This window comes from Haliaeetus leucocephalus, unplaced genomic scaffold, assembly GCF_000737465.1.
Source record: "Haliaeetus leucocephalus isolate CR32 unplaced genomic scaffold, Haliaeetus_leucocephalus-4.0 Scaffold450, whole genome shotgun sequence".
NCBI lineage: Eukaryota > Metazoa > Chordata > Aves > Accipitriformes > Accipitridae > Haliaeetus > Haliaeetus leucocephalus.
The window spans coordinates 3,986,031-3,998,909 of NW_010972886.1; the positions used below are offsets into that span (position 1 = coordinate 3,986,031).

The 12,879-nt window shown below is 42.1% G+C and overlaps 2 protein-coding genes across 4 annotated transcripts in view; both read left to right on the forward strand.

Annotated features, from left to right (window-relative positions):
* Positions 1 to 563, forward strand: part of HBS1L (HBS1-like translational GTPase) — a 67,009-nt gene extending 66,446 nt beyond the window's left edge. For all 3 annotated transcript variants that reach the window (XM_010574658.1, XM_010574663.1, XM_010574660.1), the window contains 2 exons: positions 87 to 192; positions 476 to 563. In XM_010574658.1, the coding sequence (XP_010572960.1) occupies positions 87 to 122 (36 nt within the window). In that variant the 3' untranslated portion in view covers positions 123 to 192; positions 476 to 563. The remainder of the gene's footprint in view (positions 1 to 86; positions 193 to 475) is intronic.
* A 19-nt stretch (positions 564 to 582) lies between these two features.
* On the forward strand, positions 583 to 11,571 carry ALDH8A1 (aldehyde dehydrogenase 8 family, member A1). Its single transcript, XM_010574657.1, has 7 exons — positions 583 to 760; positions 4,880 to 5,027; positions 5,359 to 5,514; positions 6,889 to 7,038; positions 7,691 to 7,947; positions 8,753 to 8,914; positions 10,350 to 11,571. Exons 1-7 carry the CDS (start codon positions 623 to 625, stop codon positions 10,800 to 10,802), a joined length of 1,464 nt encoding a protein of 487 aa, XP_010572959.1. The 5' UTR covers positions 583 to 622; the 3' UTR covers positions 10,803 to 11,571.
* Positions 11,572 to 12,879: the final 1,308 nt, after the last annotated feature.

A 12,879-nucleotide genomic window follows, 5' to 3' on the forward strand; every position in this document is an offset into this window, starting at 1 on the left:
CATTCAGCTGCTTGTATAGTTTGATGCTTGGAGATATTGGTGGAAAAAAGAGAGTTTCTTATGTTTAAAATCTTTTCCTTTCACAGAAACATTGTTTTTGGGGTTACGAGGAAAAGCGTTGATGATGACAAAGCAGTGAATGTGAGCTGCAGACATGCTAGTCCAAGTGTCTTTTCTCTGTGTCTGCTGATGGTAAGGAGCAGGTCCCTGGCTAAATGTTTGGGTCTTGAATTATTTTGTATAGTTGTTGCAAAATGCCTTCAGACTGTAGCTTGAAAAACTGGTATAGGGAGAAGTTTCCCTGTCAAACCATTCTTTCGTCCCCTTCCTCAGTACTTTATTTCCTATAGACAGAGAGGAGCTGTTTTCTAACAACTGATCCTGCCTCCCTGTTTCAATTCCTAGAAAAGAACCAAGTGTCACAGAAATACTAATTTTTTTTCTCCCCTTTCCTCTTTTCTGCTGTTGTTGCCAGGGTTCATTCCCACTTGAGAGCAAGCGGTGCAGGGAAGACAGGGAGAGAGGGGGAGGAGTTCAGACTCGCTGTGCAAATACATACAGACCTACTAATCTAAATTGGTGCCTCATAGAAGAAAATCACAGATGAAGCAAGCGGCTAACAATGGCTCATTCAAAGGCTCTCTTAGTGCTGGAAAACTTTATAGGAGGCAAATTTGTTCCTTGTTCCTCCTACATAGACTCCTATAATCCATCCACTGGAGATGTTTATTGCAGGGTGCCAGACAGTGGCAAAGAAGAGGTGAGTACTAACCAAATGTATAAAGAAGTGAAAATGGTAAATGCACATAACACTAATATTTTGAGTGGGAGAGGCTGAAGGTGAGAGAACAGAAAAACAATGAAGACATTAATGCTTAAATGAATAAGTTCTTCGTTGTATTGTAGCGCTGTGTAATCTATTGCTGTGGCAGCGAATACTGTTATTTTTTTACATTTTGCTATTAGAAAGTTACAGGCTGGATCCTAGGCTGGTGTAAATCAACAAAGCTTCAGTAACTTCAGTGGAGCTCCTTCAGCTCACGTGGGAGATGTCTTGTACATAAGTTAACAATAATGCTCAGACTGGCTCTAAGTATAAACAATCTGTAAGAGGGAAAAGGGTTTATTGATCTCTTTTGTAAATAAACTTAGAGGCACTGTATACAACTAAATTTCTCCCTTAGTGTCTTGATGATTTGCAGTTGTCATTTAAAAGGATTTTTGGCTTGCTTACTCTTCCCTGAAGATGGTAAAAAGCTTCCAGACCTTGTTTTGGTATTAGCAGTTGGATATTAAGAGGAGAGGATGAAGTGGTTGCGATGAGTTTATGCTTCCTTATAACATAGCCTGTCCTCTGCATCAATGTAATGTTTCCTAGTCCTGTTCTTTCTAGTGGGATGAATGTTTCCTGGTACCTTATAAGTGTTCAGATATGGATAGGCAATGTGACATTCATCTGGGGAGCTGCAGTTTCATTGATGCTACTTTATAAGGGACCTACATGTGTGCATCCAACATAGTGTTTCAGATTTACTGAAGAGAAAAACGACTGGAAAAGCTTGGATAATGCAAAGGGCTTGGCAAATATTGACAAGTACTGTACGGTATTTTCAAAACATTTTTTAAAAGAAACTGCTACTGTGTGTGGCTCTTCCCTTCACTTGTATTTCAGTCCCACTGATGTCTTTTCTCTTTGCTTCTCTCAGCAGAAACCTTTGCACTGTAATTTCAACTGGGTAAATATTTGCTGGATGCTGATGACCAAGGGTTAAAGAGTAACAGTTTGGGTTTGCTAGAATACATCTGTGTAAGTTCATTCCAACCCTAATTATGCCTGGAAAGACTTCTCTGATGTGCAGGTGCAAATCTTCCTGTTCATTTATTTGCAAAATCACTAAGACAAGAGAGATGTGAGAATGCCAGAACAGCCTAACAAAAGTAGGCTGCTGGCCATTCTGGAGATATAGTTCGAGTATTCTAAAGAACAATGGGTTTTCTCGTTCAGCTTCTGAGTTAGTGGTTGTGCATAGCAGTGGGAACCCAGTTTAAACACCTGTGAAGTTGGCAAATGCTTTACTTCTGCCTTCAGACAACTATACAAGAAGGTTGGGCTCTGCAGAGTTGAATCCACTGGTGACTGATGGAATATGCTGCAGGGGAAAATGCAATCACGAAGTACTTAGAGGGTATCTAGAGATATCAAAATAAGCATCTAGACCCAGGTCCAACAAAGAACTTGAGATGCTGGTTTGTAGCAAGGCTCAATGTCCAGCTGGATTTTTTCTAGGTTAATTTTAGTGAAAGGTTAGAAGGCAGAATGGAGGCAGACAGCAAATCTGTTGCTGACCCTGGAATTTAACACCAGGTCAGCTGCAGTGGCCGTTTGAGCCAGTTTCTGCTAAAAACACTGAATATTTTTTTTCAGGGGTTAATTTGTCCCCCCAGCTAGATGTCTTAAATTCCAAGTAGCAGCACCAAAGCAAGCTGAACAGATGCCCTGTATCTCCAAAAGACAGGCTGGTAAGAGCTAATTAGTCCTGGAAATACCTGCTTAAAAAAATCTCTCTTCAAAGAACATTGCTCCTGCGCATCATCCCCTGGGAAAGTTAATATCATATGCTGAGGGCAGTTTTGAGTATTTTGATACCAACCTTTTACGATACATCTGGATCGTGTGTTCTTTCTCTGTGCCTGTCTTGTGCAGAAGACGAAAGCAGAAGGAAGTGTTTCAGACACACGAGTTCATAGTTGAATTCTTATGTGTGTTTTCTTTGTGGCTCGGCTTTCTTTGCTGCTTATTGCTAGTCAAACTAAGTAACTGTTTAACCTTTGTACGCTTCCTTACTTCTGTACAAATCTCTCTCCTTTTTTTCCTCTTGCCTTTTTTTAGATCAATCTACTGCCACTTCGTTCCTTCCTTTGCTGATTTTCTCTTTTGCTGCCTGTGAAAATGCGACATCTTCCTTCTTCTAAACCCACTGGAGGGTTAAAAATGCAGATAGCCTTAATTTCACACCAGCCCTCCCTCTCTTGAAGCACACAGCACCTTGTGGAAAGCACTGCAGAGGAGAGGACAGATGAGAAGCAGCACCACAATGGCACCTAATGACAGGAGGGTGGAAGAACAAGTTAATTAGTAAGGGTGGTATGGTTTCACAGAGGGTGAGCCTTCTTAGGGTAGCATGCCATCCACACCTGACTCACTCAAGAAGCTGCAGTTCCCCTTTCCCAGGCCTCCTTTGGCCCTGCTCCAGCTGTTTGGTGGCCGACAGCCTGCTGCTGTCGGCATCTGAGCAGTAGGTTCTCACATTACAGTCGAAAGTCTGAGCTTGGCCAGTGATCCATGTGACCTTGCGTGACTTGGTTTATTCCCACCCTGGCCTCTGTACCAGTGTCATTCCCACCCTCAAACTCTGGTCCTTATTTTTAGGGAGACTATAAATTTTGATCTGCATGGGGGGGGAAGGATTTTCACCCGCTTGAACTTTTGTGCCCTCGTTAGTAAAACATCATTGGAATGCCTGTAAAATATTTTGTGATGGTTTTTATAAAACCCATCACAATCTGAAGGAACAGATCTGGAACTCAGTTTTGTGGAATTGATGGGAAGGAGTCTTCAGTGACTGCATGGGAACCAGCAATGTGGCAACATTAGGAGAGGTCAGAATTATCTGATTAATCTTATATCAGCGTCCTCCTAGTTATTGACTTGGGCGGATTTCCAAAAGCTGAAGAAATTTGTGAGCAAAAATGATGGGAAACTAAGACAGCTTTGGCTAAACACCCACCTTGATGCATATGTTAGACATTGGAAGCAATTAAGAAGTGATACATAGGAAGCAAAAATTCGGAAATAGGGCAGAAAATTAAAATACGGAAGGATGTTGGTAAACTTCTTTAGACTAGTAAACAACATTGAGAAGGAACTGCTTATAAATCAATAGATGCAGGTAACTTTCATTTAAGAGCTCAGAGGAAATGACTGATGGAGGAGAGCGTGTTTTGAGGAATCTTAATCCTTTGAAGCCTACTCTGCTTCAGAAAAGTGCTGGTATTCTGCCACTATTCAGAAAGGTCAGGCTGAAGGACTGTGCAGTAGTTATGCACATCTCAGGCAAGATACTGGCAAGACTGGTATGCACCTATATGAAATGCATATAATGACCTTTCATATCTGTAGACTTCGTTAGGTACCTTATGAGAGAACTGACTAAACCCCCAGAGTTTTAGAAAGGAGCTTTTTTTTTTTTTTTAACCTGAGGGCGTTAATGAGTTTCTAGCCATGATCAGGTAAGATTAAAAATTTTCTCTGAGTGTCTATTCTGTAAATGGATTCTTAGTCCTTGCTTGAACCAGCTGGGGGAAAGGGAAGAGGAAATTGAAGGCTAGCAGGGCGTACAGTCTGTTCCTTCCCCAACCCCTTACTTTCATCATTTCCTGGTGTGGCTGAAGTCCCGTGTTGCAAGGACTGTGGACATTTAGACTGAGGCTGCATGTGCTCTGCAAATTTGCCTGTACTTTCCCCCATGAGAAACAAGATTCTGCATGAGTTGGGCCAGTGGCACTTGCTGGCGCCAGTTGACTGGTCTGGCATTTCCTCCAGGCCTGGAGGATTGCCCACTAGTTGTGGAATGTAGAGAAAAGCGAGAGTTAAAGTGGAGTAGAGTATGAAGAAAAGAAACTACCTTGAGTTGAGATGGTGTCTTGAGAACATGAAAATGGAGAAGCTGTCAATAGTCACAACTCTTCAGAAGTGAAGTCTTCCCAATGATGTGATCTGGATTATTTGCCTCTCAAATATGAGTTAGTCTGCTGATTGTTTGATATTCTTTCTAAGGCCTTCTATTAATAATCACCATCCCTCTTTTGCTTTTTTTAGGTGGAAGCTGCTGTCAGATCTGCCAAAGCTGCCTTCCCAATTTGGTCCTCAAAAAGTCCATTGGAAAGATCTCAGATCCTGAACAAATTGGCAGACCTGATTGAACATGACCTGGAAGCATTTGCACAAGCAGAGTCAAAGGATCAGGGTAAAAACTGGAACTGTTCATCTCAAATATAGAGTGTCTTGCTGAATATTGAAACCTTGATGTGTTTGAACTTTGCACAAGTTGCTGATTTTTGATTCCTGTGGCATTATTGCTTTTCAGAATTGCTGACTTTGACTTCGGTTGTTAGATATTTGGAATGCAATACTACAGGGGAGCTGTTGTTATTGATTATGGTTGCACTGTGCCATGGATTACCTGGGCGCAGGACAAAACACATTTCCCCAAAAACATGCAAATCAGCTTTCAGAGCAGAGTTTAAAGCACTGTTTCTGCCCATGATAACACAGCAGTGTGCTTTTTTTTGTTTCAGGAAAAACTATTACATTTGCTAGAACGGTGGACATCCCTCGGGCTGTGTACAACTTCCGATTCTTTGCCTCTTCCATCCTTCATCACACAACAGAGTGCACCGAGATGGCAACCATGGGCTGCATGCACTACACCTCGAGGGCACCTGTGGGAGTTGGTATGATGCTCCTGAAATGCTGAAAAGCTTGGCAGAGTGTCTGCCTCAGTAGTGGCTCAACAAAGAAAGAGGATTTTTCAAAAGCATTTGTCGTCTCTGGATCATGTGCTAAACATGACTAGTCTGCTTAAGCATGAGCAACTTTATGTAAAATCAGTTATGCTACTTCATGGTAAAAAGAATGCTTATATGCCTTAAAAAGCCTCTGTTTTAACCTGGTAGCTCTCACCCTCAAAACCTCTTGTGTTTCGTACGTGCATGTCTGTGTGGGTAAATAAGTATTACTGCTGTGGGTCAGGGAGGCGTTTGGAAGCATGCAGCTGCTGCTCCTGCAGCTCCAGGGAGAGCTGGATCCTCCTCGCCTTTGGAGAAGCAGTGGTGGCTTGCAACGTGACATTTCAGCCTGTGGCTGGAATGCAGACGGAGCTGGGCAATTGCTGAAGTCAGCCACTAGATGCTGCTGGTGCTTCAGAAATAAAGTGGCTGTGCTCACTTGAGGAGTAATGGAGTCGTGATGATTCCATTAGGTGTTTTATCTCAATATGTATGAATGTTCCACATTCACACTTGAATTATTTAAAAAATAAAATTGGCTAACCTAGAGGACCTATTTAAAAGTTTTTGTGAGCAGTGGAGAACATAAGTATTGCTGGTAAAATCACTCTCATAAGGAAAAGGCACTCCTTGCATCTGCTCCATCAAACAGCGAGAAATCCTGTGACTTCTGTGAGCAGTCATAGCTAACAGTTACAGATTGTTTTTCACTATTTCCTCTAAATATGTAAGGTGAAAGTATTCCTAAAGGCAATTACTGGAAAAATTCTGGTCTTTCAGCAATTCATGGAAGCATCAGTTCTTACACTGATAAATTTGGCACTCGTAAGTTAGGCTAAAATGTATCAGGAAAATATGCACTGTATGTTATGCACGCTCTTTTTTTGTATTAAAATTGGGGGGGGAAAAAAGTTCTAAAGAGCAAAAGAAAGCAAGAGTGATCTGAGCTAACACACGTTAATTTGCTGTTGGCTAACACAGCGTGTTACCACAGACCAGTTGATGTACATAGTTTTTATGGCCCACCTTGTGTCAGTGTTCCTAGAAAACACTGAAAAGCTGCTGTGAATATGAGCTTCTGCCCCGAAGAAGCAGCAAAACTTATTCAGAGAGTTCGGCTGATCACCTTTAGGATCATTTGTGCAAATCTTTTAAAATCATCTGCCTCTGAGAAAAGTTTCTAGCTGCAAATTTGTTGTACAATTGTCTGGAAATAAAAGCCATAGCCAAATTCCCTTCATAAATCTGAATTGGTGTATAACTGCTTGAGATTGTCTCCCAGCAGACTGAACTCCTGTCTTTTGTGGGTTTGCTTTGTAGCTGGTTTAATCAGTCCCTGGAATTTGCCACTATATTTGTTGACCTGGAAAATAGCTCCTGCTATCGCATGTGGAAATACTGTGGTTGCCAAGCCAAGTGAGATGACATCTGTCACAGCTTGGATGATGTGCAAACTCTTGGAGAAAGCAGGTAAGTCCCATGGTATGTTAAGGAGGGAGAATGGGATGGGAATGCTTGCCTGTGCACCATATTTTCTGTTGCAGAAATCAGAAAGTGCTCAAAGAATTTGGGAAAGACTGTTTGCTGTAGCTGAATGTTGCACTGGAGAACAAAAAGCTCTCCCTCATAATATCCCATCTCCCCACGCCAGCTATTGCCCATTTTTTTTTCCACTGTCTCCTCATGAAAATTCTTCCTGTGCCTCCTTTCCCTCTCCTGCACTCCATTTAGAGGTGATGTAAGTCTGTGGTGCCAGCAGAGGAACCATGAGGGCATAAGAGAGTGAGAATCAGCTCTCGGTTGCTGTGTCCTGGCTGTATTTGGTGCACTATTAAGAAAAACTGGGAGGACAACTGCTTTTTGCCTGAATGACTGAACACTGAGTCTCTGATGATGGGTGTCAGGCAAGCTTGACTGATCAGTGGAATTGGTTTTATCTCTTAACCTGTGACCCCCAGAGTTATTAAACATCATGCATTTCAGCTAGTACTTAAGTTAAGGGTTGGTCTCTGTCATGCTAGAGCTGCTGGTAATTTTCTAACTTCAGAGACAAAACACAGTGAAGTGAAACTGACAGAGCAAGGGAAAGGGTACGATGACTGCGTGCCTTTCTTCCCATCAGGAGTACCCCACGGGGTGGTGAACATCGTGTTTGGAACAGGCACCAAGGCCGGAGAAGCCCTCATCTGCCATCCTGACGTGCCTCTGATCTCCTTCACGGGAAGCACGCTGACAGCCCAGCGGATCACGGAGAAAAGTGCTCCGCACTGCAAACGGCTTTCGCTGGAACTGGGAGGCAAAAACCCCGCCATCATCTTCAATGATGCCGACTTGACGCAGTGCATCCCCACGACCCTGAGGTCCAGCTTTGCCAACCAGGTGCCTCCCACCTCTGTAGCATACAAACCCTGTTATCTGTCTGCGAGTCTGTGTGTGTACGTGCATGTACCTTTGGATGCAAATCCTAAATTGTCAAGGTCTGTTTCAAGATTCTCTGTTGTAGGCAAAGTGTAAATAGAAAAATACGAAAAAAAATTTCATCATTCCACAAGCAGGGAAACAAAATTATAAAGGGTTCATCCTAGTACTCTCCATCAGAGAATAACAAGGTGTCATTAACCCTTTCAAAATAGTTATATTGCTTATCCTTCCAGAAAGCAGCTGTTTTAAATCCAACCCTGCAAATAAGTGGGAAGCTTGCTGATTTTCTGGAATTAAATTAGGAGACTCCCCCCAGAATTCTATCAATGTTCCTCTTCCCTCATCACCACCCTGAGGAGAGATCACCAAAGCCATGAAACTGTATCAGGGCAAATGTTCAGAAAAATAGCTTGGTATCAGAAAGGGATTATCAGGAAATGAAGACAGGGATGATTCAGAATTGGAAATCACTTTTCCTATGAAAAATGTTGGAGAAGACAACATGCAATTAATGAAAAATCAAATTTATTTGCATTAGTAAGTGACTGTGCCATCCTGTTACTGCTGTTTTGTCTTTTTCTTCTCTTTTCCTTTTTAATCTGGGAAAAATCCTACTTTGTAGTGTTGGTGAATGTAGTTTGCACTCCTGAGGATGCAGGGACACAAGCCTCGTTCTGGGACGTGACTCTTACTAATACTCATCAATAGTACAATGTAATCTGAACGAATACTGTTGTTTTTCTTGTTTGTTTCTTTTTGGTAGGGTGAGATCTGTCTCTGCACCTCCAGGATCTTTGTTCAGAGGGGCATATACAGTGAGTTTTTGAAGCGATTTGTGGCAGAAGCTAAGAAGTGGAAGGTTGGGAACCCCTCAGATCCTACAGTCAACGTGGGAGCACTAATAAGTAAAGAGCATCTAGAAAAGGTGACGTTATGTGGAGTTTACATGGTTTCATCTCATCTTTTAGAGGGCTATGAAAGGTGATTTCAGAGGTGTATGGAAAGGACCATGTCCTCTCCAAGATTAGCTCTGAGGGATGATGATTCAAAGCCATTGTTATGAGGTATCTTTTTGTTAAGGTTTCTGTGGCCTGGGATCATGTGATTACTCCAGAAAAATCAACTCCATGGGGAAAATAACTTCAAATGACAAACAATATTTTTTTCCCATTTGAAGTGAAATAATTCAAAATGTGTAAATCTAAATCCTGAATTTATCCTAAGCAATCCTAGAGTTCAGCAATATTTTCATGGATTTTTAATATTGCATTTGCTGAGATCACTTATTTGCCTAATAAGGCAAGATTAACAAGGTAAAAGTTTTATTTTTATATCGCTCTTTGGCAAATTCTGGGGAGTACAAGACCGGTTTGCTAGGACTGCTTGCAGTAATTTGAATTGGGTATATGCAGAGGGAAGCTGAGATGGTGCACAGTTAAACATAGTCTGCTTTAGTGGCTTATATGAAATGAGTTTTTGTGGTGTCAGAGTTCAGGAGAGCAGATGCTCACATCCCAAAACTATCTGACACAATCAGCATAAGCAAGAAGCAGACCGAAAACCACAGACTGAGAGAGAAAGCCAAACCTTTGTCATGCTCCCTGACGCCTCAGCAGTTTCCCCAGGCCTGTTCAGCAGTAGAGCGGCAGAAGCACCCACTTCCCGAGGTCCGAGGTCTGTGGCACCACAGAGGACTTCTGAGTCTAACCTACCAAGGTGGTTAAAAGAAGAAAAAGAGAAAGAAGGCCTGGTGGTATCTCTGTGGTGTTTCTACAGGGAGAGAAACCAGGCAATGATTTCAGAACAGCAGAAGTAGATCTATAGCATGTCCTATGTGTTCAAGGTAGCATACGATAGCAGCAGCCATGGAAACAGCTTTAATTATTTATTGATGAGATTTTCTGCTGCATTCATGGCTTTGTCATCCTAGTGGCATGTAAACATTTAACAAGCCTGCCTGTGAGGTAGGAAAATATTACTGATCCCTTCGAGTAAATGAGTGAACCGTGGCATGGAATATGTGGCAAACTGCCCAAGGTCCTGGAAGAAGACAGGGAGGCTCTGAAACCACTTGTGTTTTCACCAGGGGCCCTACCCTTTTGAGAATACTTAGTGAGAAGAGCCACTGGTGTTGCCTGGAGAGAGAAAGGTTGTTTTACAGCAAGAAATACCCAGCCTTACTTTTACAGAAGCATAACAACAAAAGCTAGGGAATGACCTCTGTTGTTGGGAGGGAAGTAAAGGCAGTGTGATCCAGTTGGAGATATTCAGGGGTTCCTGTTGATGTGCCCAGACCGGAGAGGTTGGACCCTCAGGATTTGGTGTCCTTTAGCAGTGATGTTTTCCTGCTGCTTCCCCAGGTAAGGAGCTATGTGAAGAAAGCCCAAGCTGAAGGAGCCAGAGTCCTCTGCGGAGAGGGAGTGGATTCCTTGGCTCTCCCAACTGGCAACCAGAAAGGCTATTTCATGTTGCCCACAGTTATTGCCGAAGTCAAGGACGAATCTTGTTGCATGCAAGAAGAGATCTTTGGTCCTGTGACATGTGTGGTAGCATTTGATACAGAAGAAGAAGTGATCGAAAGAGCCAACAGTGTGAAATACGGCCTGGCAGCCACTGTGTGGTCCAGCAATGTGGGACGCGTTCATCGAGTGGCACAAAGACTACAGGCTGGATTGGTGTGGACCAACTGCTGGCTTGTTAGAGATCTGAACTTGCCATTTGGTGGGATGAAAGCCTCAGGCATAGGAAGAGAGGGAGCAAAGGATTCCTACGAGTTCTTCACTGAAGTCAAAACTATCACAATAAAGCACTGACATATGTCAACAGAAGTATTTTAGGGTAAAATAAATGATAGTAATTTGTCTTACTGTGAATGGCTTTCTGGAACACAGGCTACTATTGTGGCCATCTTTTTCTTGAACTTTGGTCAAGTAATATCAATGACAGCTGAAAATAGTCATCCCAAATGCTAATGTTGAATTCAGCCTTTCATGTTAAATGAGAAGATCAGTGTGGACTCCACAACCATCCCAGCCCAAGCCAGATGACTTGCTTATCTTATGGATCCTAAAGCTTTTTGAGTATTCCCGTCTCAAAAATCTGTCCCTCCAAGGCAGATTGTGGAAAGGATGATGTATAACTGTACCTGTGGTTGGTGAATTACCTTGAGGGACAAAGTGGCAAGCACGTTTTCAGGCTTATACTGTAATGGGAATCAGCCTGTTTCCACTACGAGCAGTATGTTCCACATACCAATCTGTATTGCACTTCACTGATATCAGACAAGGACTAGTGCTACAGCACACTAAATGCCTAAAGCGGTACCTTTAAACTATTAAGTGGTATTAAATCATACTGTTAGGAAATTCTCATGATACACAGAGACAATAAACATTTTAGTTATAACCTGTTTTATGGTATGCAGCTGAATCATCCTAACACTTGTTCTCTAACTATTTTGAAATTACAGCCTTTTGTCACTTCTAGGCCTCAGTGATGGTGTTTTTCATGTGCCTGCACAAAGATTTGGCTACATCATAGGCAGTGTCATTCTTCATTAATAAAGACTGGAAGTGACTCCTAAGAGAACTAACTGTTGGAAATCCTTGTCACCAAAAATCCTTGTCACCAAAATGTAATACCACTGGCAACTCTCCCTCATTCATTTACAGAGCTTTTTTTTTTTTTTTTTTTAAATTGGGTATCTCACAAACTTGTTCACATTCTACAAAAAGAGAAATAAAGTTGGATACACATTTCTTCCCCTCTGAGATGGCTATGTTGCTACTGAATTTTTACAGCAGTCCTTCATGATTTGTTTTTCAAGCTTTGAGCTGAATTCCACAGTAAACAAAGCTGCACGGAATTTCATGAATGCCTGTATTCTGAGAAGAGCTAATGAGTCATTGGGATATTTTTTCAGGGCTGTTGGGAGAAAAAAGCACCTCTAAAATACAAAAAAACTGATGGAAAAATTATTACTGATGAGATGTGAAAGAATGGAGTAGCAAATTGCTCCTCTGCACACTGAAAAGAAAACACACAGATTTGGGGTTGATAGAAAATGCAATTTTATTTTTTGTACAGTTTATAACATTTTTAGAGGTGTGCAGCTATCATATGCAGGGCTGTAATATCTTGTAAAACTGGTGTAGAGAGTCTAGAGGAGTCTCTAGGCCTTGAATACTAATCCATACCTTTATTTTGATATTTCTGATCAAGACAGGTTTTTGGCGTAGTGTACCTTTCAAGAGCATATTTTCCAAAGAGGATTTATGTTTTCTTTCCAGAGTTTTGGCCAAGCTAATGCTGGGATTTGCACTTTTCTTAGTAAAAATAAAAATGCCATCAGGGTGTTTTAAATTATGGCTGCAGAAAGGCAGTCTTTCTCTCTCTTTAAGTGCTTTTTGGTGAGAGGAGTCACTGGAATAAATAGTGATGGTGGTGGTGTCTTTGTCTTGCGTGAATCATGCCAGGGACTGCTCTAGATGTCTTAAGAGTAGGGGGATGGATCCCACCTCCCCCCTTCCAGATGTCACTCCAGAGTGAGTTGCTAACCAGGAGCATTTGATACTTGTGTCCTGAGTTGGCTACAAAGCTGATTTTCTCTTTCAGAAGACTTACTGAAAATAACTTGCTCCCCAGAGCTAAGGCCCGAGTGTGTGATGAACCTTGAAATCTCTGGATCCAACGTGGTTGCAGGGCAGACCTACCAGGCAGGCTGGGAACGTGGTCATCTGATGGATTTGCAACAAGTAACCCCAACTGGAGATGAGTTAAGGAAATGCATAAAAATGATAGGCGTAGTGAATTGATGTATTCTGAAGAAGCACATTTTATTTTAAAACTCTGCCTAGGTCTATTGGTGACCATGTGGTGGCAGCAGAACAC

What these genes read in the sequence shown, in the direction of transcription:
- ALDH8A1 (XM_010574657.1), top strand. Translation starts at nt 623, where the DNA reads ATGGCTCATTCAAAGGCTCTCTTAGTGCTGGAAAACTTTATAGGAGGC. An exon ending in GAGGGCACCTGTGGGAGTTG is followed by an intron (nt 5,515 to 6,888) that starts GTATGATGCTCC and finishes TTTGCTTTGTAG; the next exon opens with CTGGTTTAATCAGTCCCTGG. An exon ending in GGTCCAGCTTTGCCAACCAG is followed by an intron (nt 7,948 to 8,752) that starts GTGCCTCCCACC and finishes TCTTTTTGGTAG; the next exon opens with GGTGAGATCTGTCTCTGCAC.